This window comes from Apteryx rowi, unplaced genomic scaffold (assembly GCF_003343035.1).
Source record: "Apteryx rowi isolate R43461 unplaced genomic scaffold, aptRow1 scaffold_469, whole genome shotgun sequence".
In the NCBI taxonomy this organism is placed as follows: domain Eukaryota; kingdom Metazoa; phylum Chordata; class Aves; order Apterygiformes; family Apterygidae; genus Apteryx; species Apteryx rowi.
This window is the reverse complement of record NW_020450726.1, coordinates 57415-83987: the sequence shown is the minus strand read 5'-3', so window position 1 is coordinate 83987 and position 26573 is coordinate 57415. Positions and strand designations below refer to the sequence as shown.

At 37.9% G+C, this 26573-nt stretch overlaps 1 protein-coding gene and 1 long non-coding RNA gene across 4 annotated transcripts in view; both read left to right on the top strand.

The window, feature by feature from the left end:
- The window catches only part of OTULIN (OTU deubiquitinase with linear linkage specificity), a 14850-nt gene extending 345 nt beyond the window's left edge, over window positions 1-14505 (top strand). Inside the window, exons 2-9 of one of the 2 annotated variants that reach the window (XM_026077930.1) lie at window positions 1053-1384; window positions 5419-5495; window positions 6358-6452; window positions 7677-7820; window positions 10073-10198; window positions 11215-11484; window positions 12086-12159; window positions 12855-14505. In XM_026077930.1, coding sequence (XP_025933715.1) covers window positions 1071-1384; window positions 5419-5495; window positions 6358-6452; window positions 7677-7820; window positions 10073-10198; window positions 11215-11484; window positions 12086-12159; window positions 12855-12981 — 1227 coding nt within the window. In that variant the 5' untranslated portion in view covers window positions 1053-1070 and the 3' untranslated portion in view covers window positions 12982-14505. Of the gene's footprint in view, window positions 1-6; window positions 84-1048; window positions 1385-5418; window positions 5496-6357; window positions 6453-7676; window positions 7821-10072; window positions 10199-11214; window positions 11485-12085; window positions 12160-12854 lie in introns of those variants that run through there. The other variant, XM_026077931.1, reaches the window with a different exon arrangement.
- An 818-nt stretch (window positions 14506-15323) lies between these two features.
- Window positions 15324-26089, top strand: LOC112971973. Of its 2 annotated transcripts, none has more exons than XR_003255515.1 (6): window positions 15324-16475; window positions 17087-19214; window positions 20644-20719; window positions 21279-21831; window positions 21930-24642; window positions 25271-26089. It is a non-coding gene; the product is annotated as an uncharacterized LOC112971973 (long non-coding RNA). The 2 variants fall into 2 exon arrangements; XR_003255514.1 differs by having other exon boundaries at window positions 25086-26089.
- The last annotated feature ends 484 nt before the right edge of the window (window positions 26090-26573 follow it).

Here is a 26573-nt window from a genome sequence, read left to right as displayed (position 1 = left end):
GCCGGAGCGGCGGCGGCGGCTGCATCAGGCGACGCCGATCGGTTCCGGGTGCAGCGGCCGGCAGGGCAGAGGGTCCCCCAAAGGTGAGACCTCTGCTGCGTCCGTTCGTGGCAGTGCRCATATCCGAGCGTGTGTTAGGCCACATCTGGCTCGTGTTCTTGAGTTTTGTCCTACAGAACAGCTTAATAAACGTAACGATTCTAGTGTGAAAGCATGGTAACATCTGGGAAAGAAAGCTTCCCCCCCGCCGAGGGTGGGAGGCTTTAATTTGAAGATAGAAGCAGCCTGTTGTAGAACTGGAAGGGGCATAGCTTATAGCTCAAATATCCGTTCAGGGGGGCTGTCCTTGGTAGCATTGGTCAAAATTGCCCCAGAAGAACATGAATGTAGCAGCTCTAAAACCATCCATAATTTTGTTTTTTCTTGCTTTTTTAAAAAAATCAATTAAAGATAAATATCCCTGAAAACTTATCATCTAGGCACTTCCTAAGCTTTTGGAGAACTTCTAGAAGGAATTGTGGAAGGGCTTTTCTCCACATTAACTTTTAACAAAACAAAAACCAAAAAAAAAGGAAGGAACAATAGGTCAGTGGGTTTTTGCAGTTAAGCATGAATCCTGGTGCAGTGGAGAGTTTCACCAAGCAGCAGGCAAGTTAATAGAAATGTTTCTCTGGCAGGACTGAAGCTTGTTTCCTTGAGATTTTTATTAAGCCTAAAATTTTTATGTGATTGTGTGTGTTGAGAAGGACAAGTGTTCAATCTGGGCACTAATTCTAGTACTGGCAGTATTTGAGGAGCTAGCACATAACAGGCTTTGTGTGAAATAAAATTGTTCTGCCTATGAGATGGTTTTGAAAATAGCTTGGGAACTGTGTTTTCCTACCAATGTATTCCTTCCTTTTTTAAATTTTATTTTAATTTTTGAACATTTTAAGTACCGTCTGAATCCTCATAATGAGATAACTATCAAAATATTGTAACTTTTGTAAAACTGTGCTTTTGTTCTTTCACAAGAGATGCTCTTCATATATTTCTGAATTCTTCAAAGCCAGGATAGGTTTCAAGCATGGATGACTGAACCCATCAGCATTTCTGCAGGTGCAGATGAGATGCAGAGAAAAGATACTATGTCAATACAGTTGACGAAGCATGCAAAGGAAGTTGATGTTCCTTGTAATGAGCTTTGTTCAGCAAGTATGCATACTGACCGGAAGGAGCAATCTACATCAGAAATAACAAAAGAACATGTACAYGGAAGCACCAGAAAACTTGAGAAGACTGATATGATTAAATCACTTATGGCAGATCAGGATGCCTATAGAAACTGTGAATTAAACTTACCTGTGTCTAGTAATCCTTCAACAATGGAGTCATCCATGGACAGGTGAGGATTTTATGTTGTTATAGTAACAGCCTTCCTATAGAAAGAGGTGCTTTTACTTCTGGCGGGGTGGGGGTGGTTGTCTGAATATTAGCAAAATTATATATATATATCAATATTTTAGTGAAATAGGCATAAACCTCAAATCTTTAATTTCTTTATGTGAAGGTCGACTAATCACTTTAGAGAGAAGATTTTTATCGTTTATTAGTGGTCCCCCTTCCCAGTCTAACAAAATAATTGCTATGGTATTAAGCCCTTTCAGGTAGGATGCAGAGCATGGGAGACTGGAAAAACTTAACATGGATACTCTTTACATTAGGTGTGGGCTAACTGGAGAAGGCTCTATTTATTTTGTGCGTGTGTGCATGTATAATATATCTTAATTCTAACACTTCAGAAATTCAGAAATGGTATTTCATGTTCATATGAACTTGTCATTTAAGCAGAGTTTCATGTTAGTGTGTTTAATGCATGATTTCCTATAGATATATATTCAGTGTATTTCATATGTTGGCAAAAGTGCAGTTAAAGGTCTTTAAGCTTCTGAATTTTTAAATTAGCTGCTACTTGGCATACTAATCCTTATTGATCTAATGTATGAATTTACCTAAACTATTAATGAGTTTAATCTCTGTCATTAAAAAATGTAGATATTCATTCCTTCATAATAATAAATGGAAAACTTGGATTTTGCTTTCATATGCAGTATTTTAAATCATAGGAGCTCAAGTCCTGCAAATCCATTAGTATAAAGCCACTTATATTTGTCCCTTACTGCTTCTTTCTCTCTTATTCCGAAGCTTAGTTTTGCTTGCTATCACACTTTTTCTTTTCTTTTCTTTTTTTTTGTATATGCAAAGCCCAAGATACTCTAGGTAGAATCTGACGTTCTGTTTTTTTCCTCAGTATCTTTGGTTCAGCAGTATCTTTGTTTTGTTTTAATTTAATAATCTAAATGTTTACATGGCACACTATTTGCTAGTTTATTTTCTTTTTATGCATGCATATTTTCAGTTATTTCATGTATGCACAGCAGTTTGTGGGCGGGGTAAAGGTGACCCAGCAGGGGTGCTGACTGTGATGTCACGACTAGCACAGCAAGCTGATTGGCCAGCAGCGGWCCCACTGGGCCTGCCTTGTGAGGTCACGGAGCGCCTCACCAAGCGCAGCCCTTGATGAGGCAGGGCTGGCAGGCCGGGCAGGKCTCAGAGGCAGGCAGGCTGGCAGAGGAGCAGGAGCGCCGGCAGAGCACCCATGGCGGCCATCGACGGGGAGAGCAGGTTTCCGCTTGCTCAAGGCTCTGGTGGTCAGGATCCCGCAGGAAACCGTCCCCAGGGGCAGAGGGGCCCAGCGCAGCCGCTTTCTCTGCACAGACAACCTCCTCTGAGAGCAGGAACAGGCCATGGCCAGCATGGTCAGTGGGAGCGGGAGAAGGCCCCCCTCTCCCACCCGCCTCAGCAGGAAACTGTTCAGCGAGCTCCAGCACCAGAAGGAGACCTGTGGAGGTGGAGATGGGCCTGGACTCCTTGGGAAGGTGACAGCAATGTTTCCTGGGCTCCCAGAGACAGCATGAGGGAAAGCAGTGCAGCATGGGAAGAAGGGCAAGCAGCTGTGAGGGCGGCAGGGATGGAGTATTCTGTGATTCAGACTTTTACTTTATTTCTGCTGTATTGTCAAATATTTTAATGGAAGCTAATGAGAAAGGTTTTAATTTCTGYGTTCTTGGTTCTACAAATTTACTTAGCTGAATTGTTGCTGGGCTAGTACAGTATTAAGAAATGCTTTCTACTCTGAAATGAAATAGATTTCCTATGTGGATGGATTGCACCTGTTACCTAACTTGATTTCAAAACAGTTCAGTTAAATTGCTGCAGTACTTTGTTTACACTGGATATTAATCACTCAAGCAAGTGCTATCAGGCCAATTTTGTCAATTCCCAGAAATAAGATGAGGTAATATCTGCAGAAGGAACATGATTCTACTGTTTTACACTGAATATCTTTGAATTATCTCAGTTAGTTTAAACAGTTGAGCACTTTTTCTCTATGTGCATTATATCCTAAATATATTCAATGTTGTGTCCCAAAGTAACTTTTTCTCCTATGGGATCCTTTGTAGAAACAGATTTGCTCATGCTCAGAGGATGAGGTTGTTGCTTTATATTTTAAATACTTATTATTACTTTCAGCCTATAAGTAAGCTAAGCTACAGATCATGATTGCTGTTGGATACCAAATTACTATTTTTCTCATAGTATTTTCAAAGTTATTAAATATTCTTGAAATTCTTCATAAATCTTAATGGACCTTAATCTCTGCTGAGAAATAAGGTTGGGCATCAATATTAAGATCTGGCTGCTGCTACACTGTTCACAAGGGATAATTATCATTATTGTGGCTTTTTTCACTCCAGGTCATACTGTTTTATGGAGTACAGTCCTGAATATTTATTGATTTCTATTTTCATTCATAATTTCTTAGTATTGCTATGAATCCGATTTTAAGTAGCTMCTTGAGCACCCAGGAAACCCAGGCAATTTTCCAGTCATCAAAAGTTTGAAACTTTAATAAAAACTAAAATTGAATTTCGTATGATTGTACTGTAGGTGACGGCTTTCTGGGATTAACCTATATTTGTCTTTGGCTCTACTAGACATGGTTTGTCTTATTCTGAAAGGAATATATGCAAATGCATTAGAATTTTTTTTTTCCCCCCAAGGTGTAATTTAGCAGTGTAATGAGAGTAATCTGATTATTGCCTGGCGACATTAATCCCTTCTTTGCAGCCTTCCTGACTGCTTGTTCTCTCCTAGGAGTGGAAAATTGGGCAGTGACACTACTTTTACTCCTCCCTGGGAACTCCCAGACATATTGTGGGTTACTGAGTAGTAGATTAGAAATTACCAATATTAGTGGACAATGAATAGTAATCTTATGGACTTCTTTTTGCGTGTGGGCTTTCTTCAAAATACAACATAACTCTCCCCTATTAGGAATAAGACTACATGTTTTAGTAAGATGCTGGGTGGTGTCTTTTTGAAGTGCTTTATCTGTGAAACTGTGTTTAAACTTTGCTTGCTAGAAATATGCCAATATATGCCAATATATTGGCATATAATTATATGCCAAATGGCAGTCAGAATGAAGTTTAGAGGATTGCAATTTACTGTCTGTTTTTTGGACACTGTATGGACCTCCTTTCTTGACGATAGTGTTCACAGCCTAGCTATGAGATCTTTTCTTGGTAATGCTAGTCTGTGCACAGAAACAATGTGCTTTTAGGCCATCTTTTCATCCCTTGTGATCATAACAGGAGCTCAGAATGGCTGCTTATAGTTTCAGATGGAGACATTTGACTCTTAAGGTGGCACACCTTGACCAAAAAGCCTGTATTATTCAAGGCAGGAATGTTTGGCTGGATTTGAATTAGCCTCTAGGCTGCAGTTTGAATTACACTTACATTGAAAGAAGACACATTTCTGTAACATTAAAACCAGTGGTAGGTAGCTGGAGGCTTCCCATCCTGGTGTTCTGTTACGTATGCTTCTAGTTACTTGGCAGGTTACTCGGCCCCCAGAGAACATTGATACAAAGCTATTGTGAGTACTGAATTTTAGTTTCGTGCTTAGATTGCAGTATTTGTATACTAAACATAATAAGGCATTTTTGGCTTTTATCTCTTGCTAATCTGTCCTGTAAAATTTACAAATATAAAAGGGCTTTGGCAGTCTGTAGTCTGCTTATAAGCACCAGAGCAGAAATTCAGGCAGGGGTTCATTGCCGAAATACCTGTCATAGATAAGAGGGGCAGGAATTATGAATATTTTTAAAACTCTTGTATCTGATTGCTTTGGGGAACTTATGGTGGGGCGGGGGGAGTTGGGCTTATGAAAATTTATAAGATGGTGGTCAAGTGAAGTTCAAATCAGACTTGTAGAAAGGCTTAAGTACTTGTTGTTTAGTGGTGAACAGGGAAAAAGGTCAATGACTACAAGACTTGGTGTTACATGAAGTATGTGTGAATTTTATTGCAGTGAGGAGGACATGTATCGTGATGCAGAAGAAATAGAGAGAGAGAAAACATTACTTGTTTGTGAGACGGGCTCTTCAGGTACATTTGACCTTTATTTGGCATTTCAAGTATAATATTACAGTTAATTGTATCACTAATTCGTGATGATTTGAAACCTTTATTTCCAAGTTTTTTTGTGCACAGATGTCTGTGTGCGTAATAGAAGTTACTTATTGTGACTGAGTATACTGTACAGTTTAATTCCCCAAAGAATCAATTTTATGTAAAACTAGTTGCTATTAGTATACTTTTCCCTGTGTTCCTTCCTATAGTTATTTTCTGAGAGTTCTTGAATCCTTTACAGAGTAGTGATACAGCCTATTTTATGAGTGTTGTGCTTGAGAATTACCAATTTATAGTCATTACAGAAACATCTACTGTTGGGAACCCATGGTAACTTTAATACTAATCTGTTGTGGAATGAAGGCTCCTGGGATTCCAAGAGAAAATTGTATTCCTTGCTTTCTCCCATTGTTTCTGACCTACAAAGATCTATATTATCTTTCTTCTATGTATTCTGGCTCCTGAAGGAAGAAGAGAGTAATTTTCATCTAACACTTTTCTCTGATTTCTAAGAAAATGAAGAATATTTCACTAATTTCCATTTTTTCCTGGTTAATATCTTTAGGGCAGGGGGGTAGAGAGCATTCACCCTTTTGTTGTACTGCGTCATCATTTTTGTTTACTTCTGGTTTTATGAGCAAGGAGATGGCTTTTTTTTTCCCCTCTGAAACTAACAATTATTTAGTAGTTATAGGCTGTGCTATGTCAGTCTCTCTTCAGTTGGCACTAATTTTATTTTAAACTGGTAGTGTGTATTTAGAAACTTAAGTTCTGGTGCTTTTCTATGTTGCTCTGTTTCACAGTTGTCTGTATAGTGTTACGTATTCTATATTGACAGAATTTAAACTAAGTGTTGCACCTGAAATGGACATCATGGAATATTGCATAAAAGAATGGAGAGGAAATACACCAGTAGCAAAAAGGATGAAAAAGGTACAACTATTTTTTTAAAATGTTTTTCCTTATTTTTAGTTATTGTTTTCACTTATAAGTTTAGTAGGTGATTTCCTATGGGAAAAATCTTTAAAAAAGAAAATGCAATAGTAATATTTCCAGTGTCTAGTCTCTGAAGTGGCTAGCAACTGGAAGATTGTTTAAAGTAGTTTAAAATGTATTGTTAGTAAGGCTACTTGTTGASAGTGTAGGGTTTTAATTAATATAGTTCTTCATTACTATTCTCAGTTACAAAGTTTTGAACTTGGTTTATTGCCATAAAAACGGTAAGTTTATTGGCTGTTCAAGTGGCAGAGCAGATGACTGACTACTTTTTGCAGAAGGAAAATGACTGAAGCTGGTGAATTGCATGATCAGGAGCTTTAACAAATAACTTCAGGGTTTTTTTATTTTCTGTAAGTTTTTGAATTTTCCTACACTGTTCTTGAGCTAGAATGGTAGAAGATAAAAAGCAGAAGTATGTGGGTTTTTTCTTTTTTTCCCAAAGTAATTTCAAAATTTAATGATATGCATGAGTAAACCTGAACTATTTCTCATAGTTAAAATGATCCCTGTGTCACCTTCAAGAGGTTAGTAAGAAGAATACAAATGTAGAGCTTTGGATCTTCTTAAGTCAGCTGAAGAGACGCACTAAGCTTCAGAAATTATATTTCAACACTGCTTTTTCTGTAAAGGCACATATGGGAACAGCAGGGAGGAGACAAATATGCTGAGGCATGTGTCAAGATATTTCAAAGTAAACACAGATTTTTCCCTGAGGGAAAAACAAACTACGTATGACAAGTAAATGGCTAAACTATTGCTGCAACTTCTTGTAAGCCTGGTGTATTTTTAGCTTTAAATTCTTATGCTCATATGCTTGTTCACATTTTTTTGAAACCTAAATGGGTTAGCTATGCAGATTTCAATGACATTTCTATTCTGTAGTCAACAAATGCCATGACCAATTATCTACTTTTATTTCATTGGTTTCTTGTTTGTTGTTCAGCTGGACTGTGTTAGGGTTTTTTTTTCTTCTCCTAAGCATGACTTCTGAAATAAAAGCATTTGAGCTTCCAAAATGGCTAGTGGGTCAAATCCTTTTTGCCCTATCACTTGGTTTTGAATCTTGATCTTTTTCCAAGATCTCTTCTTGATGTCATGCACTGGTATCATAAATATTTATTAACACTTTAATAATATTTGGATTTTGTGTTTTCTTAGGGATATGAAGCAGTTTCTCAAAAATTTGCATCTATAAGGAGAGTACGAGGTGATAACTACTGTGCTCTCAGAGCAACTCTGTTTCAGGCGCTAAGCCAAGCTACTCAGTTACCAAGCTGGCTGCAGAGTGAGGACTTTACCATGGTGCGTGTCAATCTTGGATCTCCTGTCAGTAGAGAAATATTGCTTCTGACCTATTTAATAATTTTATAATCTCTTTTCTCTGTTATGCTGTATGCTCACTTCTCAATATCACTTAAAATTAAGAAGTAGAAGCGTTCCAATTTTAAGGATATCTTCTACCTGTTGAAGACTTACAGTGATTCTTTCAACTTGGAATTGAGTCCGAGTCACTTGAGTTCCCAGTCGAGTGTCTTGACTATAATATAACTTATCTGTCATCATCTTACCCTTTTGTCTTCTCCCTACATGTAATATGACAGTAAGAGGTTTCACAGAAGACACCTCGTAGTAACTGAAAATACAGAGAATGTATTCTCATAAGTACATTTAGAAAAAACAGGTTTTTAAAATTACCGTTTCTATTTTTGTGTGCCATGTATGGTCTCTCTAGAAAGTGGATTAACAAATTGGATGATGCAGGCTTTTAAGAATGTGTGCATTGCTTGTGTCCTGTATGTTACTTAAAATAAGTGCAAAAGTAACTCCAGCTTCACATGAACAGTCCTTGTGGAGCAATGATGGACAGCTACGAGACTTACCAAGAGGAGAAGAAAAATATTCCAGAACTTGTCTTGCCTCAACAAAGTCCATTCATGATACCAGTATTATCAGTGAACCTGCGAGAAATGTGTTAGAAGTTACCCGCACCAGTGTGGCCCAGTTTAAGAGAATGAGTTTCCACTCATCCAGGATGTTGCTGGGAATGTAAATGATGAATTGCTGTTGACACAGTCTCTGTGTTGTAGGCTAGCAGTCCACAGGGGATCATAATACTCTTACTGCCTTTCCATAACTTTAGGTCCATCTTAAAATTTCTCAGTTGTGATCACTAGCACTGTTAAGTAAACTTCACTGACATGTTGTTTTTGCAATTACTGATAAAAGTATTTCTATGAAATATGTTTCTCACAACAGCAGTACACTGTAAGAGTTTTCCTTTTTTATAAAAATATCCTCCCAGCTGGCAACTCTTCATGCGCTGTCAAGCTATAGAACAACCTGAAAACTTTTAAAAGGGTGTGATAATTTGCAGTTTTAACAGATGCTCATTTTTTTTTCTTTTTCTACTGGTTTATAGGAAAAAACTTGACATACAGTAGTCTAACATTTTTAAGAAAGATTTACAATTTATTCAACAGAATGACACTGATTGAAAAGGTTAACTCAATGCATTGAAAACAGCAGCAGAGGGCATGTAAGAGAAATGCATGTGGTGGCGTCTAGCGGTACACCTGAAGGCTTTTACAAAAGTAAAGTGTTGAATTTTGAATGCGTATTGAATTTCTCTAGTTGTAGGGGTTGTTGGCATATAATCTTTTAATTATTTATTTCCATATGACAAATTAGCATACCAAGCCTGGGGGTGGGGAGGGGAAGTGCTCTGTATATATCACAGATGAAATATTTGGTTGCCATTATACAGCACATTTTACTAATTGGGAGTCGTGATAAAACTAAAACAGGCTGGTAATGGCTGATGCTCTGTGTGCCACTTTGGTCAAATAGTTAATTTCATATCAGGCACAAGTTATTCCAGTTCTAGCAGTGAAATGGTTTAATAAGTGAGGTTATTTAACTGGGCATGAAACTACCAGGATGTCCTTCAAGAGAATTGTAAGAGCTCTTAACTGAGCAGGCATAGCATGTGAGCAGCAAAAAACGTAGTCCTGAGGGTAAAGTGTGTTCTGGTACATCAACTAATCCTCAGCATATTTTCTTCTTTGTAAGAAAACTTGTTCCGTTGTGTTTTAATTAAGTTCCCTGAAAAGAGAAAAACAGTTTGTGTTCTTGAACTAAGTAGTTTGTACCCCACCAAGTTTTCTGGATTATCTGTCAGATACCCTCACATCTTTAATCTTCTCTGCTGTTGATTCAGGGACATCTTCACACACGCAGTCACCATCACCTGCTGCTGGAATTAAAGGAAAGCTTTGAGTAGCTTAGGGTGATTAGTTTCTCCAACACTTTTGTACTGAATTTCTGTTTAGATTATGCAGTAGTAACAGACCAGTATTCTGACTGTTACTCAACAAAAATTACAAAGAGCCAGTTGTGTTCAGTTATGCTTATCTTAGTGTTGCATCTGCTCAGAAGAACATACTGAGGGATCATTTTAAGACGTAGAATGTAGAAATGTATTGATTCAATAATGTTTAAAGTGGTGGCTTTTCTCTTCAAGATTTTTGACTGCCTTCTTTTTTGTCAACTTGCAGCTTCCTGAAAAGTTGTTGAGCAAATATGACTGGATCAAGCAGTGGCAGCTAAAACAAAAACTGGGCAGGAAGATAGGAGAAATAAATGATGAAATTAAAGAATATTTAATGCTATTAAGGAAAAAGGTTGGAAAAGTTTAAAGTTTTTATTTCTTTTAGTCACTTGCAAATAAAAATTTTTGAATGTGGTGAATTTTGCATAAGGATGCTTGTATGCATGAGGCAAAAAAAAAATCAAGGAAAGAATATCTGTTCAGATCTGGTAGAGCTTTCTGCTTTTCTGCTGCATGGTTTAGCTGATGCTGGAATAAATACAGAAACATATCTATAGAAAGCTACTATAGTTTAGACAGGTCTTGGTGAAGAAATATATGTAACATAGTAATGTTTTCCCTCTGTTATTTCTTGTGTTAATTTTAAGGAGTGATGTGTAGTCCTTTGATTAAATGCTATTGCTACCTTAAACAGTATGTGGAGAGAAAAAAAAATTACAGAATAATGCTGAAGTCATTTCAAAGGAATAATTTTTGTTCCATGTTTATAAATATTAGGTTAACATAACAGAAAAAAGTCATGCCCTTTCAGTGTTCATAGTGTATTACTTAAAATTCCCCTGCCTCCCTTATTTCTTTAAATTGTGGAACCTATTTATAAACACTTCAATTTTTCATGTCTTATTGTATAGTATATGCATATATTCTCTCTTGCTCTCTTATTTAACTTTTAGGAATATTTTTAAAGGCTGTTTGCATTTCAAGCAGTTTCGGAGAACAGGAATGAAATAAATATTCTGAGTAACTGAAATGTAAAGAATATAAAGGCTATAGGATTTATGATACAATAAATGAGAAAGCCATTACCTTTCTCCTATGACACCTTGTAGCAAATTTCCAAAATCCCCCTCCTTTTTTTGTTTTGTTTAAGGATTAACTGCTTTGCTAACTTGAGCAAAATTAGGTTAACCCAACTTGGCCTTGGCAGAGCTACAGCTGTGGAAGTATTCTAGAACGCTTTTACAATGGATGTGTTTTAAGTTAAATTCCAAGTGGCTATGCTGAAAATTGACAATTAACAGGTGGCTTTTTGCAGCTCTGGAATGGTGATGACTGTTGGTTCATGTTGAGTGTGTGTCATTTTTATAGTGGAAGAATATCAGTGAAATCAAGACTCTTAATGAGAAACAAGAAGCCTGTGATGAATTGTTTAAAAATGAAGAGGAGGAGTACAGTCTATATGAAGCTCTGAAATTTTTGATGCTCAACACAGCCATTGAATTGTACAATGATGATAAAAATGGAAGGAGGGTTCCTGTCTTCTCATGGTTACTGTTTGCACGGGATACATCTAGCAACCCTTGTCAGTTAATGCATAATCACTTGAATCAAATTGGTCACAGTGGAGGCCTTGAACAAGTAAGGAGAGATTGTTGTTATTATAGTGTTATTCTTCTGTTTGGTGTTTTCCATCTGAAATGTTGATAGAAATGATCCAGCTTTTGTTAATCTGACCACATTTAATGATATAGTCTGATCTTTTGTTGGGAAGATATAATAGAACCAGCAGTTTAAGAATCTGTGAAGGCCTTCCTTTTAAACATTGATTTTGTGTGGTAGATGACACTTGGGTAACACCATTCTTGGGAAGTATTGTATTTTATTAGTAGCAACAATTATGTTAGTCTCTTAATTGTTAATTTAACTATTTAAAAATATCATGATTAAAACATAGCACTGTCCAATTATGAAGGTCAAGATCTTGTAAAGTACATACACTTGATGAATTCTGATAAACTARTGACACTTATTGCCTGAAACTTTGCGGAAATGATGTGCATGTCACCAAAAACCAACCAAGCAAACAAAAAAACCCACCTTAGTGGTTAAGGGGGTAAGTAGTCTGAAAGATTCTAGAAACATCATTTTAAAAATTCCAATTAAAACATTGTCAGTAGGGTATTGCACCATTCAGTGGAACCTAGAAACATAGAAACATTGTTTTGTTCATGTTTATCAGCCTAAATTTCTGGTGACTCTGGTATTGGTGAGAGAGGTTGCTGCTACTACTACATTAGCTGATCACTTGAAAAGGTAAAGCTGGAGTGTTGCTTGTCAGTAGTGACTTTTCTGCAGTCCAGTTTTATCAATAAGTAATATTTTATAGGCTATCTACTGACCAGTTCTATTTATTTCAGTGATATTCTTTGTTGTGAATTATTTAGAATGGGACATGCTTGTCATCATAATAGACAAGATACAAGATTTTCCCATCTTCTTATTCTGAATTCTCTCTGCTGATATAAACAGGCTTAATAAGGGCTTTCTGTCTGTTGTTCGCTTGAACTGGAGAGTTCGGAGTGCCTACTAATGGCTCATGGCCTGAAACCTGATGCTGTCTGGTTTGGTGACTTAATGGGGATAAATACTGATATAAGCAAATGTCTTTCCTACCTCTTTGTGGCAGTGGGGAAGTGAGTTTTTCAGTACAAAATAGCTTTTGGTTTAGGAGTAATATCTCTACTATTGTTATGTCTAAAGAGCTCTGTGTTAAAGGGATGGTATCTTAGAAGAGGTATTTATGCAGCAGGTTAAGAATTGCTAGAATTACCGAGATACTGAACTAGAGGTGCTTGTGTATACGCGTTCTCACTTATTTTTCTTAAAGTGTTGGGTTTTTTTTCTTTAAAAAACTGCATAGTGGTAGAAATTATTTTGGTTTAAGAGAAGTGACTCATAAAAGATATGGTTAATTTTACATATTTTATTTCTGCTTTTTTCTGATGTAGGTGGAAATGTTCCTCCTTGCTTATGCTCTGCAGTACACCATCCAAGTTTATCGATTGTATAAATATAGTACTGATGAATTCATCACTCTTTATCCAAATGACCCAAAGGAGGACTGGCCTGTGGTGACTCTCATAACTGAAGATGACAGACATTATAATATTCCAGTTGGAATGTGCCAAGAGACTGTGTTGTAAACAAGTGATTTTGGCAGACAGATTTGTGCCATTTATTGAGATTTCCAGTGCTATTTTGAAATAGGATGATGATACATTAAGTCTACAGCAGCTTGAAATTCATGTTTCAGAAGTTTACATCTGAACTAAAATACYGAACAAGTCTTAAAGAATAACTGAGTAGGAATTTTGCAAATATGTTTTTTTGTTGCCTGTAAATTGTTTTTTTTTTTCATGGAGACTTAGGTTTCCATTTCTGAAGGAAATGCAAAAATTATAGGTTCTCCTCTTAAAAGAAGATAGGTCAGGTTCTCTAGCAAGAGATGAGCTGACCTTCTGCTCTTAGAACTAATGAGATAATGATGAATTGAAATTTCTGGAAAAGTAAGTTAACAGTGTCCTGACTGACTTTTATAATGCTGTTTAGAAGCAATTTGTATGACGGGGCCTTAGAAAGCGATGCAAGTCTTCTGCAGTTGTAGCATAAAACCATGGCAGACATTAAGTTACAAGAGAAATGTTTGTTAGAAGTTTCCTAATGCTTTGGGGGCTGTTCAGACATGAATATCTTTTATTTAGAAGCTAGGCATGTGTTACACTGAAAATTAAGAGCTTTTTACCCCTTTCAGCCTCTTGAGAGGGTTGTGGCAGAAGGACTTGATAAGAACTTTTATACTCCCCTATTATTTAATAGGTCACAGATTTGAAACCTACCCAGAATTCTCTCTCCATTTGTGATAGCTGGTATGAAATAAACACATGCCACTTACTTCCATGTTTGTTGTTATTGTAATGTTAATCCTTGCAGGTAGCCACTATGGAGAAYGTAAAGGTTTGAGTCTATCCAGACATTGCAGTAGGTGGAAATAAATTTTTGGTGTGAGTTGCTCTTTACGCATGTGACACTTTTCCTGTGGTAGGTTCTATATTGCTGCTTAGAAGTATTACATATGCTTTAAATTGAAGAAATACATATGTCAGATGCTGTCAGTGCTGGCATAGCTTAAAAAAAAAAAAAAAGTAAACCTTTACTTTTAGCTTAAAGGGGAAATGTGCTCTACAGATGATTCTTAGAACAAGAGAGTGAGATTTGATTTAAATGAAATGCCAGCCAGGCACAGAACACCTGACTGCCTTTAGAAGGCCGCCTTACATAAAAGGGATGAGGCTATAAAAGCTACTTTTCATTCAAATAGCTTGGAGGAAATGGCATGCAAAATTTCAAATTCTCCTGTTCTGTTTAAAATGAACTTATTAAATTTTTTTTATTGTGAAAGACCATTACACAATAGGAATGTGTATTCACTACACTGTAAAATGTGTTTTAGCCACATCTTAATGAGACCTATCATGTACTCTTAAGTGTGGTATTTATCATGTTATCTTCAGCTTTTTAAAATGACTAGTCTGGTCTATTACATTGAAAAGGTTCTGGGAGCCACAGAGAAAGAAAAATAAAACACCTAATCTTACAGTACTTCGTTTCCTTGGGTTTTTTTTCTGTTTTTTTTTTCTAGTGTTGTTTTTTGAGTTTTTAACTTTGAAATACATGTTAAAGTGAGTTATTTCTTGAAAGCTGCAGAGCATAATGTGTTTAAAAGAAGTGTAATTATCAGCTTGCTGCTTGTTCATGGATAGTGAAGAAATTCCCTGAATTACTGTTATCAAAGTAACACTGAAGGAAAAAGAAAAAAATAACTTTTGCAACTCGCTAAACTCTGATAGGAAAGTTTTATTCTTGTTAAGTCATAGTCTTGAGATTAAAATTAATTTAAGCAAAAGGTGCTAAAATGACATCTTTTTCTTGTATTTAGAGCAGTGTGATACTTAAGGATTTTTAAGGCTTAGGCTTGCAACCATTATGCATGTAAATGATTCACATAGTTGGCATGAATTTTGAACTGAGCATGGCAGGGACTGAGCACAAGGTATATGAAAACTTCTAAGATGCTTACTGCTCCTGCAGAAACTGGGTACCTGAAAATGCAGAAAAACAGATTTTGCTTTCCATTTTCCATTTGTATTTTGGAGAGAAATAAGGCATCTGTGCCATGGTATGTGTGTGTGTTTTGTTTTTTTTTAAGCTACATAGTTTAGTTATTTAATTTAAAATTAAGTATAAAATCAACAGCTATTGGTTCTTTCCCATCTAGAGTTATTTAATGGATTCATACTGCTTTTAAACTTTTTCTCATGTGTATTCTACTGAATAGACTTACATAGTCAATAAAATAAAGGAAGAAGTGAAAGCAAGGGATGGAAAAGGGAAAAGAATAGAGGTCAGATCTATTCTTCTCCCCCCCCCCCCCAASCCCCCAGTGTCTCTGAGTCTACAGGTGAATAAATTATAGGTTTGTAACAGCTGCTGTACTTCAAGATCAAAGCACAAAGCTAAACATGATTTTCCTGGCATATGGCATACCTTGTTAGGCACCTTCCAGGTCTCAAATACAGTAATATCTGAGCTCCTAGGTTCATAAAGATAACAAAGCTCACTGTGACATTACAGTTGGTATCCTTTTTGTGCAAAAAATACTGCATCTGCTTTAGACCCATTTTTCTTTCCACACTTTGACCTCTGTGTTACGTCCAGTTCCTATATTATATGCTTTTTAGAGAAGGAAGCATACGTTCATTGTGTTCTTCAGAACCATTTCAGCATACTTTCAGATATTAAATAGAAACATTCTGCCTTCTATCATAGTGATTTGACTTATTCCTTATTCCTGCATTCTGCACAGTTACTATTTTGCCTTTCTGCAGAGGCCAGATACAAGTTAACTACTAGTTTATGTAATAACCTTCTCACCATTTTTGAGCAGGCTTTCTTGTCGTCTTTTGTACTGCTGAGACAAGACTTGAGCATTTGAAGATGGAACTCCCTAATTGTGTAAAGAGAAATGATTTGGTCTGTCATAATATCCTTTGGTCTCCTAGTAAGAGATTTTAGACTCCAATGATAGGTATCCTCCAGCTGCCTTTCTGTTTGTGGAAGTGTACAGCATAACTTTTTCATGTGAAGGAAAGCAGAGGTCCAGATGGTCTTAGGGCTTGGCTGGGTGGGGAAGGGGGAACAAAATTACATTATTTTCTGTGTTCACAGTTGGCTKTGGGTAGAGAGAGATGTACTAAACTGGAGCTGCAGCAGACGATGTGGCAAAGCTGAGGCTTGATACAGCTCTGAGAAGACAGCGCTGGCACCAGACTGATGATGTCTTGCAGAAGCTCATCCCAGCACCTGGCTGCCTGGGGAGATGGGGATGTGTTTGACTCAAGATTGCAGCTTCCTTCAAATAGGTGAATCAAAGCTTGACCAAATCTTGGCCAAGTTTATTTCTGTGTGACAGCAACAAACCCTATCACCAGGTACCAGTGAGGAAGGGGAAGCACGAGGTGGGAGCCTGCCTTTCACCAGAATGGCGGACATGGTCAAATTTCCTTTTTTAGGTAAGAAAGGAAGGGGGGAGAGAAGGAGCGTTTGATTTGTGTGTCTAGTGCAGAGCTCTATTCATCATCTAACTTCCCTAATATTTAATAGCACTTGTTATGCAGACTCTGCATCTTGGTGTCTTCTGGACACGACTGACCTTTGTTCTCCCAGTATTCTAGTTGGCAGGAGAGGACTGAAAATGTTTTAACATGACCAAATGTATTTTATGAACACTCCCCTTTTTTGTAAGAATAAAGAAGACTACAGTGAGCATGTCTGGAGGCTGGACACTAAATGAATAACTGTGACATTGACTAGTATGCTCTAGCCGAGACAGATTCCAAAAATATTTCCATTCATAAATTTGTTGGGGAGAAGAACCATAATCTGAGCAATGAAAAAGAAATGTTATTAATTTCATAGAGCTAAAAGAAAAGTAGGGAAGGTAGCATGCTAGAGGCCTCTTAAAAGAACATAATTTTCTAGTCCCTTTTCCAGAAGCACTGATGAGTTATTGTTTTTCCTATTAATGGCTTCTATTCAAGCTGATGGGATGGCAAAAAACCGTGATACATTGAGCCACTGAAGAACTAGGCAGTACTGACTAAAAATTGATTTTTTTTTTCAGGGTTCTTAATATTGTGGCATATTGCAGAAGAACAGAATGTTGAACAGGATTGCCAGCTCTCTTCCAGAGGATTGTTTCCCCAACACCCTTTTGGAACTGTTTTTTTTGCATACCTTCTCACCAGGTCTTTTAAGTGATGTATTTCCTTCAAGTTGCTGCAGCAGGGAATTGCTGCAGGGGCCTGTAGTATGTAGCCTGTGTGCATGCTCTTCAGTGTCAAAACTTTTTTTAGTCTGATAATCTCTCGACTTGTTTGCCCAAAGCTTGATGAAATGAATGATACCTGATTTTATACAAATTATGCTATTATATAGGCTGTATGGTTTAGGTACTGTTATTTTTTTACTTTTACCTTCCTAGAATTGGATAGTTTTGCAAGTGTTCACTGCTTACTGGAACTGGACAGAATTTAGACACCATCCTTGTTAGACCTGACATGCACCCAACCCTTCTCATATATTAAGAAAGAAATCAACTGCTGTAATAATCATGAAACTAGTATCATCTTTCTCAGCTTCTTGTGTGGTTCACAGAATATTGACTGAAGTTTTTCACTTTCTAGTCTACAGTTTACACCTAGTACTAATTCTTAATATTTATGTGGCTTTGCAAAGACTTGGAATTAATTTTCACTGAGATCGAAGCTCGGGCTCCCTGAAGATGAAGGGTTGGTGTGTACCAGCAGGTGTCACTGCAGGCAAGAGAGAGAAATGAGGAAAAAACCATTGAGACTTTATAGCCTTACTGTTCCTTGAGCTGGTGAGATGATTCTTTCCAAGCTTGTGGTACTTGGAGACCTTCCTTTCAAAGACACAGCGAGGCATCTACTGGCTTTTCATTTCGCGTTTATGCTCAATTTGGAGCCATATGTATTTACAATATGTAAATACAAATCACAGAGCAAGACTAAAACACTTTTCTTTCTGATCTAGGGATCATGAAAGATACTGGTTTAGCAGCATCAGCTTACCTTTAGAAACTCATGTGAAATTATATATTAATTAAAGTTCATGGCAGGTAGGTAGGTGGAAGAGATTTTGAAATGTGTGGAATGCTGTGAAATGAAACAGACTTGAGAGTTTTTATTTCCTTATTTTTTATTTTCAAGGAGGGAAATTGGCCATGGTTCTTTATCTTATTGAATGTCATGTAGTCCATCTGCATATATCTTGAATTAGAACTTGCTAGTAGGGGTTGGTATTTTTTGTCTATCATTTGTTTGTTTGTCTAAAGTATTTGTTGGTCTTCATATTCATCCAAACCTTCAGTTGATGTATCGACCTGTTTGAGTCTTCATAGCCAGTTATGGTGAAAATAAGTTCTGTAAGACTTAGAAACTTAGTTGAGATTTTCTATGAAAATCCTGAATGCTATTTCTATGCTAGCTTACTGTCTTAACATAAACACAAGGCTATAATGTATCAAGCATAATGTATGTTAAGAACAAGTGAGGTTGGATTCTCAGATTGTCCAAGAGCAAATTAAATAACTTTTAAAAGCTATAAATCCATTAATTGTCACATTTGTGGGTGCGCAGACTGCATTTTATTTTTATTTTCTTTATTACAGGCTGCAAAAACTTGTTCTAGCTACAAATGTTTTATAAAGATTTAAATGTGTTTAAAAAAAATAAACACAGGAATAATCTTCTATTACTACCTGTTCTGTTGTTCCTGAGTTGCTGAGATGAGAAAGACTATTTCCAGCTGAAAAGAATGCATCAAGTATAAACTACTGCTTTAGATTTATGGATGTAACCATGACAGATTATATCTTTAGAGGTGGAGCACTCACTGGAGTGCTGCTGCTCTCCATGTTTCTCAGTGTTACTTTTTGCATCATAAGATTTGTTTTTAGTGTGAAAAAACAGTGTCTGCAGCATTATGGGCCACCGGAGAACTGAGACTGTTTCACTGAAACTCTTTCTAAATTTCTCCTCTTTGAATGGATTCACTTTTTTCAAAGTATTGCATAACATCTTGACCTTTGTTTTACAGCAGAAGATCTGTCTGTTTTGTTCGAAGAGTGTTTCTGCAGAGTTGAAAGTAACCACTTGAGTTAGAACCTRCCTCTTGCCTCTTCTATGGCATGTTCATTTCTCAAGCTTTTCTGCCTCTTGTTTACAAAGGTAGGTTTCTGGGTTAGAGTGTAATGAACTGCATCAAGAGAGCACTTGTATTTTGGAGGACTGTGTTCCTTTCAGCAGGTCATCAAGCAGGAGTTATAGCAGTTTCTGCACTCTCACCTGAGCTTGTCTTTTGGATTAATATTAGCTGGGGGGCAAAAGAACCAATGAATTGCCCTTTTGGGGCCAGTACTGACCTGCTTAGCTAACAGGATAAAAAATAAGGGGAAAGGAGATATTTAAAACTAAAACAACAACAACCAAAACTTAGGGAGTTAGCAGTTTGTTTCCCTTGGATTAAATTGCATTTGCCTAGTGGGGCAGGCCATACTGTCTCTTGTTGTGTGTCCAAGATCTGGACCTCATAAGATCATTGGAGTATCATTGGCCTCTGCAGATCCTGCAGATTTTACCACAGGAAGATAGGACATGATGCTTACATACTCGCTTTTGGTATCTAATACAAATGTTACTTTCAGACTGTGGAGTGTTTCCATGGTGTTTGCTTGATTTACTGATGAGTGCAGCCCCCTGTAGAGCTATCTCCTCACTCAGACATGCTGGGGTTTGTTTCATCAAATCATACCAGAAACAAACCTCCTTTAAGCAAAATAACTGAAAGTCTTTGTAGAGGTGGTAGGTAGCTGGAAAAGTTATTTTTGAAAGGGAGGAAAAGGCTGGTTAAGCTGGAGCAATGCTTAGGGTTGCTGAAAGCAAATCTGTGACAGCTTCCAAAGTCATCTAACTGTAGACACCCAAATGAAAGGTCCAAGTGTTACTGCATCTCCCTCATGACCACCTCCCTCATGCATGCTTCATTGCACTGGATCTGCCTTCATAGGAAAAGGTGGAAATGGTAACAGAGGTATATGTTCACGGAAAGTTCAAAGAGAATAATGGTGTTTTGGCAATTTAGGATAACGGGTATAAGAGCTGCAACTGTGAAGGCAGTTCTGTTGTACAGAAGGAGCTATGTTCTCATCAGCAGGACTTGCCAGCCAAATGCAGTTCTTCAACGAATGCTGCACTAGATAGGCTTGGCTTTTTTTTTGTTTGTTTGTAGATTTGGGAGCACTGGCTCCTATCTGCTAGGAAAATGCTCCTCTGTTAATGAGATACAGGAAGATGCTCCACCTTTTAAGTAACATGTAGGAAGAGTGTTTGCTTTTTCACAGCTGCAGTACCAGTTATATAGAGAATTAATTACTACTTGACTTCCTTATGGGTGCTGTCTTCATCAGTAGCCACTCCTAAGCTTTGCTTTTTCTCCCTGCTGGTATCTGTGTCATGTCACAGGGGCTTGGATAATGTTTGCCCTGGTCATCTGATCCATCATTCAGCAGTGCTTTCAGACAAGCCTGAGAGATGGGAGGGTTTCTGAAGGATGAATACTTAATTAGCTCCCAGCACATGTTTTTTTTTTTTTTCTCAGCCACCAGAAGGAACTTGCAGGCTGACTACACTGAATTGTCACTGTTGTTGTGGAGTAAAAAACTGCCTCAAGACTTGTGAGTTGTTGTATATGGAACATTAAATAGTGAAGGGAAACTAAAGAGATACAATGAGAAAATGGAAAGTGTTCTGGTTTCATATTGTACCTGGCTGTGGCTGAAGACTTTCTTCTTGTCTATTTGTGCCCTTTGGGGAAATAAACTGGATTATATTTCAGTTACCCCATGGACGGAAGAGCTAAGTGTCCTCATTAATAATGGAGGAACAGTCAGGGAGAAATCCCAGGAAAGAGCAGCTCTTCAAAGGCAGAGAGGAGGGTTTGCTGGTGCTGAGGAGAGAGGAAGGAAGGGAGAGCAGATCTTTAAAACTGCATGCAAAGAAGGTGAATTGATAATGCTATTTGCCATCATACTGAATTTTTTGTTTTATTTACAACTCTGATCCTTTTCTGCTTGGGGAGGGAGAAATAAAGCCTATATTGTCTCAGAAGAGAAAGCTTAGTTTGAGAAAGCCAGACTGACTGCATGTGATTTTCTGTTCACATTCTTTGACTGTGGTGAATCTGCTCAAAAGTAAGTAGAATGGCAGTAATCCTCATTCCTATTTTTCAAACAGGCTTTGACCTTCCAAGCTGGGAGGATGTTGACTTGCTTACCTCTGCCATTATGAGTGGAGGATGGCAAGCAGTTTTCAAAGGCATCATGCACCTGAGTTGGGTTGTGTTCCTGAATCAGAGCTGTTTGTCTGAAAGCTAGTTTACGTGCAAGTGGGAGCAGATTGAAATTGAGATAAAGGAGCAGTTGTGGCCCTGTCTGAGGAAACAAAGGAGCCTCTGTCATCTTTCTCCTGCTCTCAGAAGAAAAATCAAGAAATCAAAAAAACCCCCCAAAAAAACAGAAGCCCCAAATCCACTAGTTCGCAGGAGAGACCATTAGAAATGGGTCTTATACATGTGATCTCCTGCTGTGCAAACAAGAAAGGCAATTTCTTTTTCTGAGCCCTATCCAAGCCCACTTTTTTATTATTATTATTATTATTATTATTTTATTATGGCTTCTAGCCAGAGCAGCGCTCTCTGCAGGGAGAGCTGGACAAGGTCAGGCTATGCTGATTGCAAGTGACCGTGGGAAGGTCGTGTTGGGTGCCAACAGCTTATGACTGTGTGCCTGTGAGTATCTTAACAGAGTTATTTCTTGCTTAGATGCCTTGATTATATTCTTGGCCCTGTTTAGCATTCTTGTTTATGGTTCTTGTTTTCTTGGGCAGGAATGTGACCAGATAGGAGCAGATCATTTCTCCAGCAATGTTGACAATACTCGTTGGTTGCTCAGAGAGAATGGGGAGCTGTGTGTGACAAGAGCTGCTGTGTCCCCAGCCAGTTCAGCAATCTCTGCTCCAAAAAAACAAGCTCCTGCTCCCAACCACTTCACAGAGAAGCCAGTGCACACAACCCATGGAGAACTACAGTCCAGCCCTTTAAGGATAAGTCTCTGACCTTCCCCTGCTTTCCACAGGTCGGTGTTAGAGCTCTGTGACTACTCTGGCCGGAGATCTGCTACCTCTGAACTGCAGCAGGGAGGGAGCAGCAGACCTGGGCAGGCTGAGAGCATGGGAAGGATGCCTGAAGTGGAATAAATGAGGTTGGCAGGAATTAAAGGGCTGAAATGAGAAAGGTTTGGGACCCTAAAGCAGGCAGAGCATTAGGGATAGAGGATGTTGAAGATTGCAACCTGCCTAAAATTGAAAATGCTGTATGACTCAATTATTTTATGCTGTGAAAAAGTTGAACTTCACTCTTAGAGCTTTGCGTCCGACCCTATGGATACTATAGACTGCTGTGAAAAACAGCAGAGTCCTCGGGGATTTGTTGCAGATAAGCATAAAGCCCTATCTTCATACCTTAAGGAGTGACTGTTTTTAAAGAGGTCTTAAGTATAGTATCAAGAGAAAGATTTAAGATAGCAATCATATATTGAGCATTTTCCCTGGCTCAGAGTGGCTCAGGTTCAGTCACTCAGGAGTTCCCAAAGGATATGTTGCTCAAAATCAATCACTAAACATTTTTGGTTAAAGAATGTTTTCACAGCTTTGTAAGAACTCCTCTGGTGTCTTGCTGGATGGGTGGATGAAACATCTTATCATGACTTTTGAATTTGCCCTGACCTAATGAGAATCATGCAGTCCTTTAACTACAAAGTGTCTGTTTAACAGGAGTAATAACGGTTTTAGATTTGTTGTGGAAAAAGTACTCTGCCCATGCAAATTGCATGTTAACAAGTCTTGGAGTCTTTCTAGAAATAAAGAGCTTGTCTTGAATGGTTTTATGGATACCCTTGGATTTCATTAACTTCAAGTTAAAACCTTGCATTTGGCAGCATCATGCTCATAATTCAAAAACAGCTTGCGTGTTGGATTAATTTTTTGCCAGGAGGTGCGTTTTACTTGTTTGCTCCAAATGACAGGACTACTTCAGATCATGTCAGATTATAAGAATTAAGAAAACAGAAGCAATCAAAATCATATGCAAACTGTTAGAACTTTACTTAGAGTAATTAGAGTATGAAAGCTGTTGGACAATATTGGAGCACAAATCCCCCCCAAAACAGTAAAGCATAGATCATTCTTTTTAACAATGCAAAAACATACATCTCTATGTTAAATACATAAACAGCACGCAATTTTAATGCAACATGTACTTTTATACTTGCTGACCATATCAGTCATTTAAAAGTAAGACTGTACAAAGTTTTTACCTTGATTATTTTCTCTAGAGTTTAAACAAAACCCATGTTTAAAGCAGAACAAAGCGTTTGTTAAAACAAACTGATAGCTCTAGCACATGTGCAAATTACAGAATGCAACTTTTTTTTTGAAGAGAAATCAACTGGAATTCTACAAATATGACATAAAATGATGCATGAGGTAACATTTCTTTTAAAGTCTAGGATCCCTGTACTGTAGTTCCTAACGGTGCTCTGACTTGACACCTACAGTCCTTGGAAAATTGACTTGTTTAAGTAGTCAAGGATTGCTATTAGGCATACTGCTTTGTAGAAAGACAGTTTTATCCTGACAGATATTGAAAGAATCTGATACCGAAAGATATTTTGAAAGAAATTAAAAACAAACAATACCTGTTAGGTGAAATAGACTTTTGCCTAGTTCTCAGATACACCTTTATATTACAGAAATGAACTGAAAAACATGGAGTTCTTTTTCTATAGAAGGGTGTTAAGAGAATTGACCTTAATCTCAGTGCTAATGCAGCATCCCAAAATTGTGGCCAGCTACTTCCCTTGCCCCTTTGCATTTGGTAAGTCTGCTGAGAACAGAACAAGACTTTGCCCTGCAGACTGCTCCGTAGTCAGAAGGATCAGGTGCTGAAGACATGAGCTCCAAACAGTCCTCCCCCTCTTTCTTGAGCAAGAGTCTTCAGACTTTGTGTTGCCCTTTATTAGGATGTTGCTTCCAGACACTGCTCCCTACCCCCAATTTTTAAAGTATTTCCTTTAAACTAAAAACAAGTCAATTTTAGAGAACCCAAAGGCACAATTAGAACATTTCAATATGAATTCAGTATTTATAGGCATTTCTGTGGCGCTGCTCCCTGTAGAATCCAAGCAACTTTCACCAGCATTAGTGAACTTTATGGCGCCTCTCTGAGCTTGGAGAGCCTGCTATCCCTGTGTTATTACTTTGCACAACTTGATCAAAGCTGTCTTAAGCCTCTGTATTGAAACTGCATCTCCTTCAAGATACTTTCTGTGAGGCACTTCTGTACAATCCGTTTTGCCTCTGTGGTTTCCAGCTGTGAAGTTAGAACTGAATCTTGGCTTCTGCTCTGCTGTTTACATTTTCTTCAACCTTTACAGTTTGTTTCTAGAGTGACACTGTGGCTGGCCCTGCTCGAGTATGCCAAGATGGAGAGAGTAGGCTGGAAGAAACTTGCTTCTTTCTCCATTGCAAAAAGTGTGGCAAGGTTTGCTGTCCTTTGTTTTCCTATTGCTATAAAATCTGGTTTTATCTAATGCCAGTAATGCTGCCTGATAACCTTTAAAAGTTAGTGAACCTTTCACTAAAGACGATAAACTTAGTAGTTGTGGTTCTCTCTGCCAGCTAGTATGGTACTTGCAGGATAATGCGCACTGTGGGTGCTTGCAAAAAATATTTTAACTCATTCATTTGTGGCCACCCCTCTCTCCCTGTACACACACACACACACTCTCTCTCTCTCTCTCTCTCTCTCTCTCTCTCTCTCCCTCCCCCCCCCGCTCTCTTGTTCACCCATGCTCCCTCTCTCTGGCACTCCCAGAAACTTTCTGGCTGATACAGATGAAACAAGGATTTCTCAAAGCTTAGGAATGCTGCTAGGCTCTGCTGTTCAAGTACCATTAAACACATTTTGTCTATTCTACCAAGCAGAAAAGAGCCCTTGGTCTTCGGTTCTGACTCCAGTTTTGAATTCCATGACCTATAGTATTAAGGTGCTCTGCCAGTGTCTCGGAACAAGTAACAAAAGCAGCATGGGAGGGATATACCACTGACTGCAAACTCGACTTCAAGTCCATCAGTAAAAGGCGAAGGTTTTTATTTTTATCTCTCCTCAGAACAACTAGCTCCAGGGAGGATCACTGCTGCCAGCTCACTGATAATGATGGAATGACAAACCAACAGTTTGCTAAAGGAGCTTCCTGATGCAAGTCATGCCCCTACTCGACAGGCAAGCTCTAGGGTCTTCCAGCCATGCCTGTGTCTTTTATCAAAAACTCTTCGTAGGCCCTGAGCTTTGAGATACAAGGCTGAGACAACACCAAAATCTGATCTAAAATAGCAGAGTAACAAGACCAATGTTCTGAAAAATCAAAGCTAGACAGCTGGACTTGATGTGATTTAAGCTTGGTTACCTTTATAATGGTGGTGGGAGTTTCTGTCCAGTTTAAAACCACAGGTTGAATTTCTCATCTTGTGCGTTTGCTGATTAATAATGTACAATATATTGCAGGTAGATTTCTATTACACCTAAAGTAAGTGAAGTGCACTTTGAACTACATTACTTAAAAAGTGATTAGATTTATTTTAAAAAGCTTGTTCATGGTAATAAGTAAACATAAGTCATCTACAAAAGTGCATTATGTACTTCCATCTTTTTGGATGTTTTGTTTTTGCAACTGTGTGGCGTTTGCAAGCTGTGTGGACAAACTCAGTTGCTCTAAGTAACCAGTRAATTTATTGCCGGTAGCATCCTAATTGTTTCATTATATCTTAGGAAGGATTTTTTGTTTATCTTAGTAGGAAACAATAGTAGAGTTACATTAGTGTTGCCTTGGAGAGCAAACCTCAAAGCTGAGTGATGCATGGTAATTTCAAGCTCTACTGTTTTCTGTATGTGTACATATACTCTGCTTTCCACCCAGAGTTATTTTCATTAAAAGTTAATGCAATTTTTTAATTTTTTAAAAGTTGCAGTTTTTTCTTTGTTTTTCTGTCATGTTTTTGCTGAATTATGGATAAAGCTGTTGCTCCAGTTGTAAATTGCATCCTTTCCTAAGAGAGGATTTACATACTTGTAGATAGGATAAATGGTTCTCTTACATAAATGTAAGTATTCACCTTGCATTACTTGGATTACAAAGGGAAGTTTTCAAACAGGGTAGTTTTTCCTAAAAGTGCTGAATGATGCACATGAAGAAAGGGCATCAGAGGAAACATGATGTGCAAATTGCTTGCTGATTTTAAGCTTTTTTRCTTAGAGATTTAACTGAAACTGTGCAATGCAATACTCAAATATTTTGTCTGCAGATATAATAGCTTAATTTTGCTTTGCCTTCATTGTGGGCTGCCACCACAGGGTGGGAGGGTGCCTTACAGCCAGCTGTATGATATGAAAGGTTTGTCACCTGCAAAAGAAGC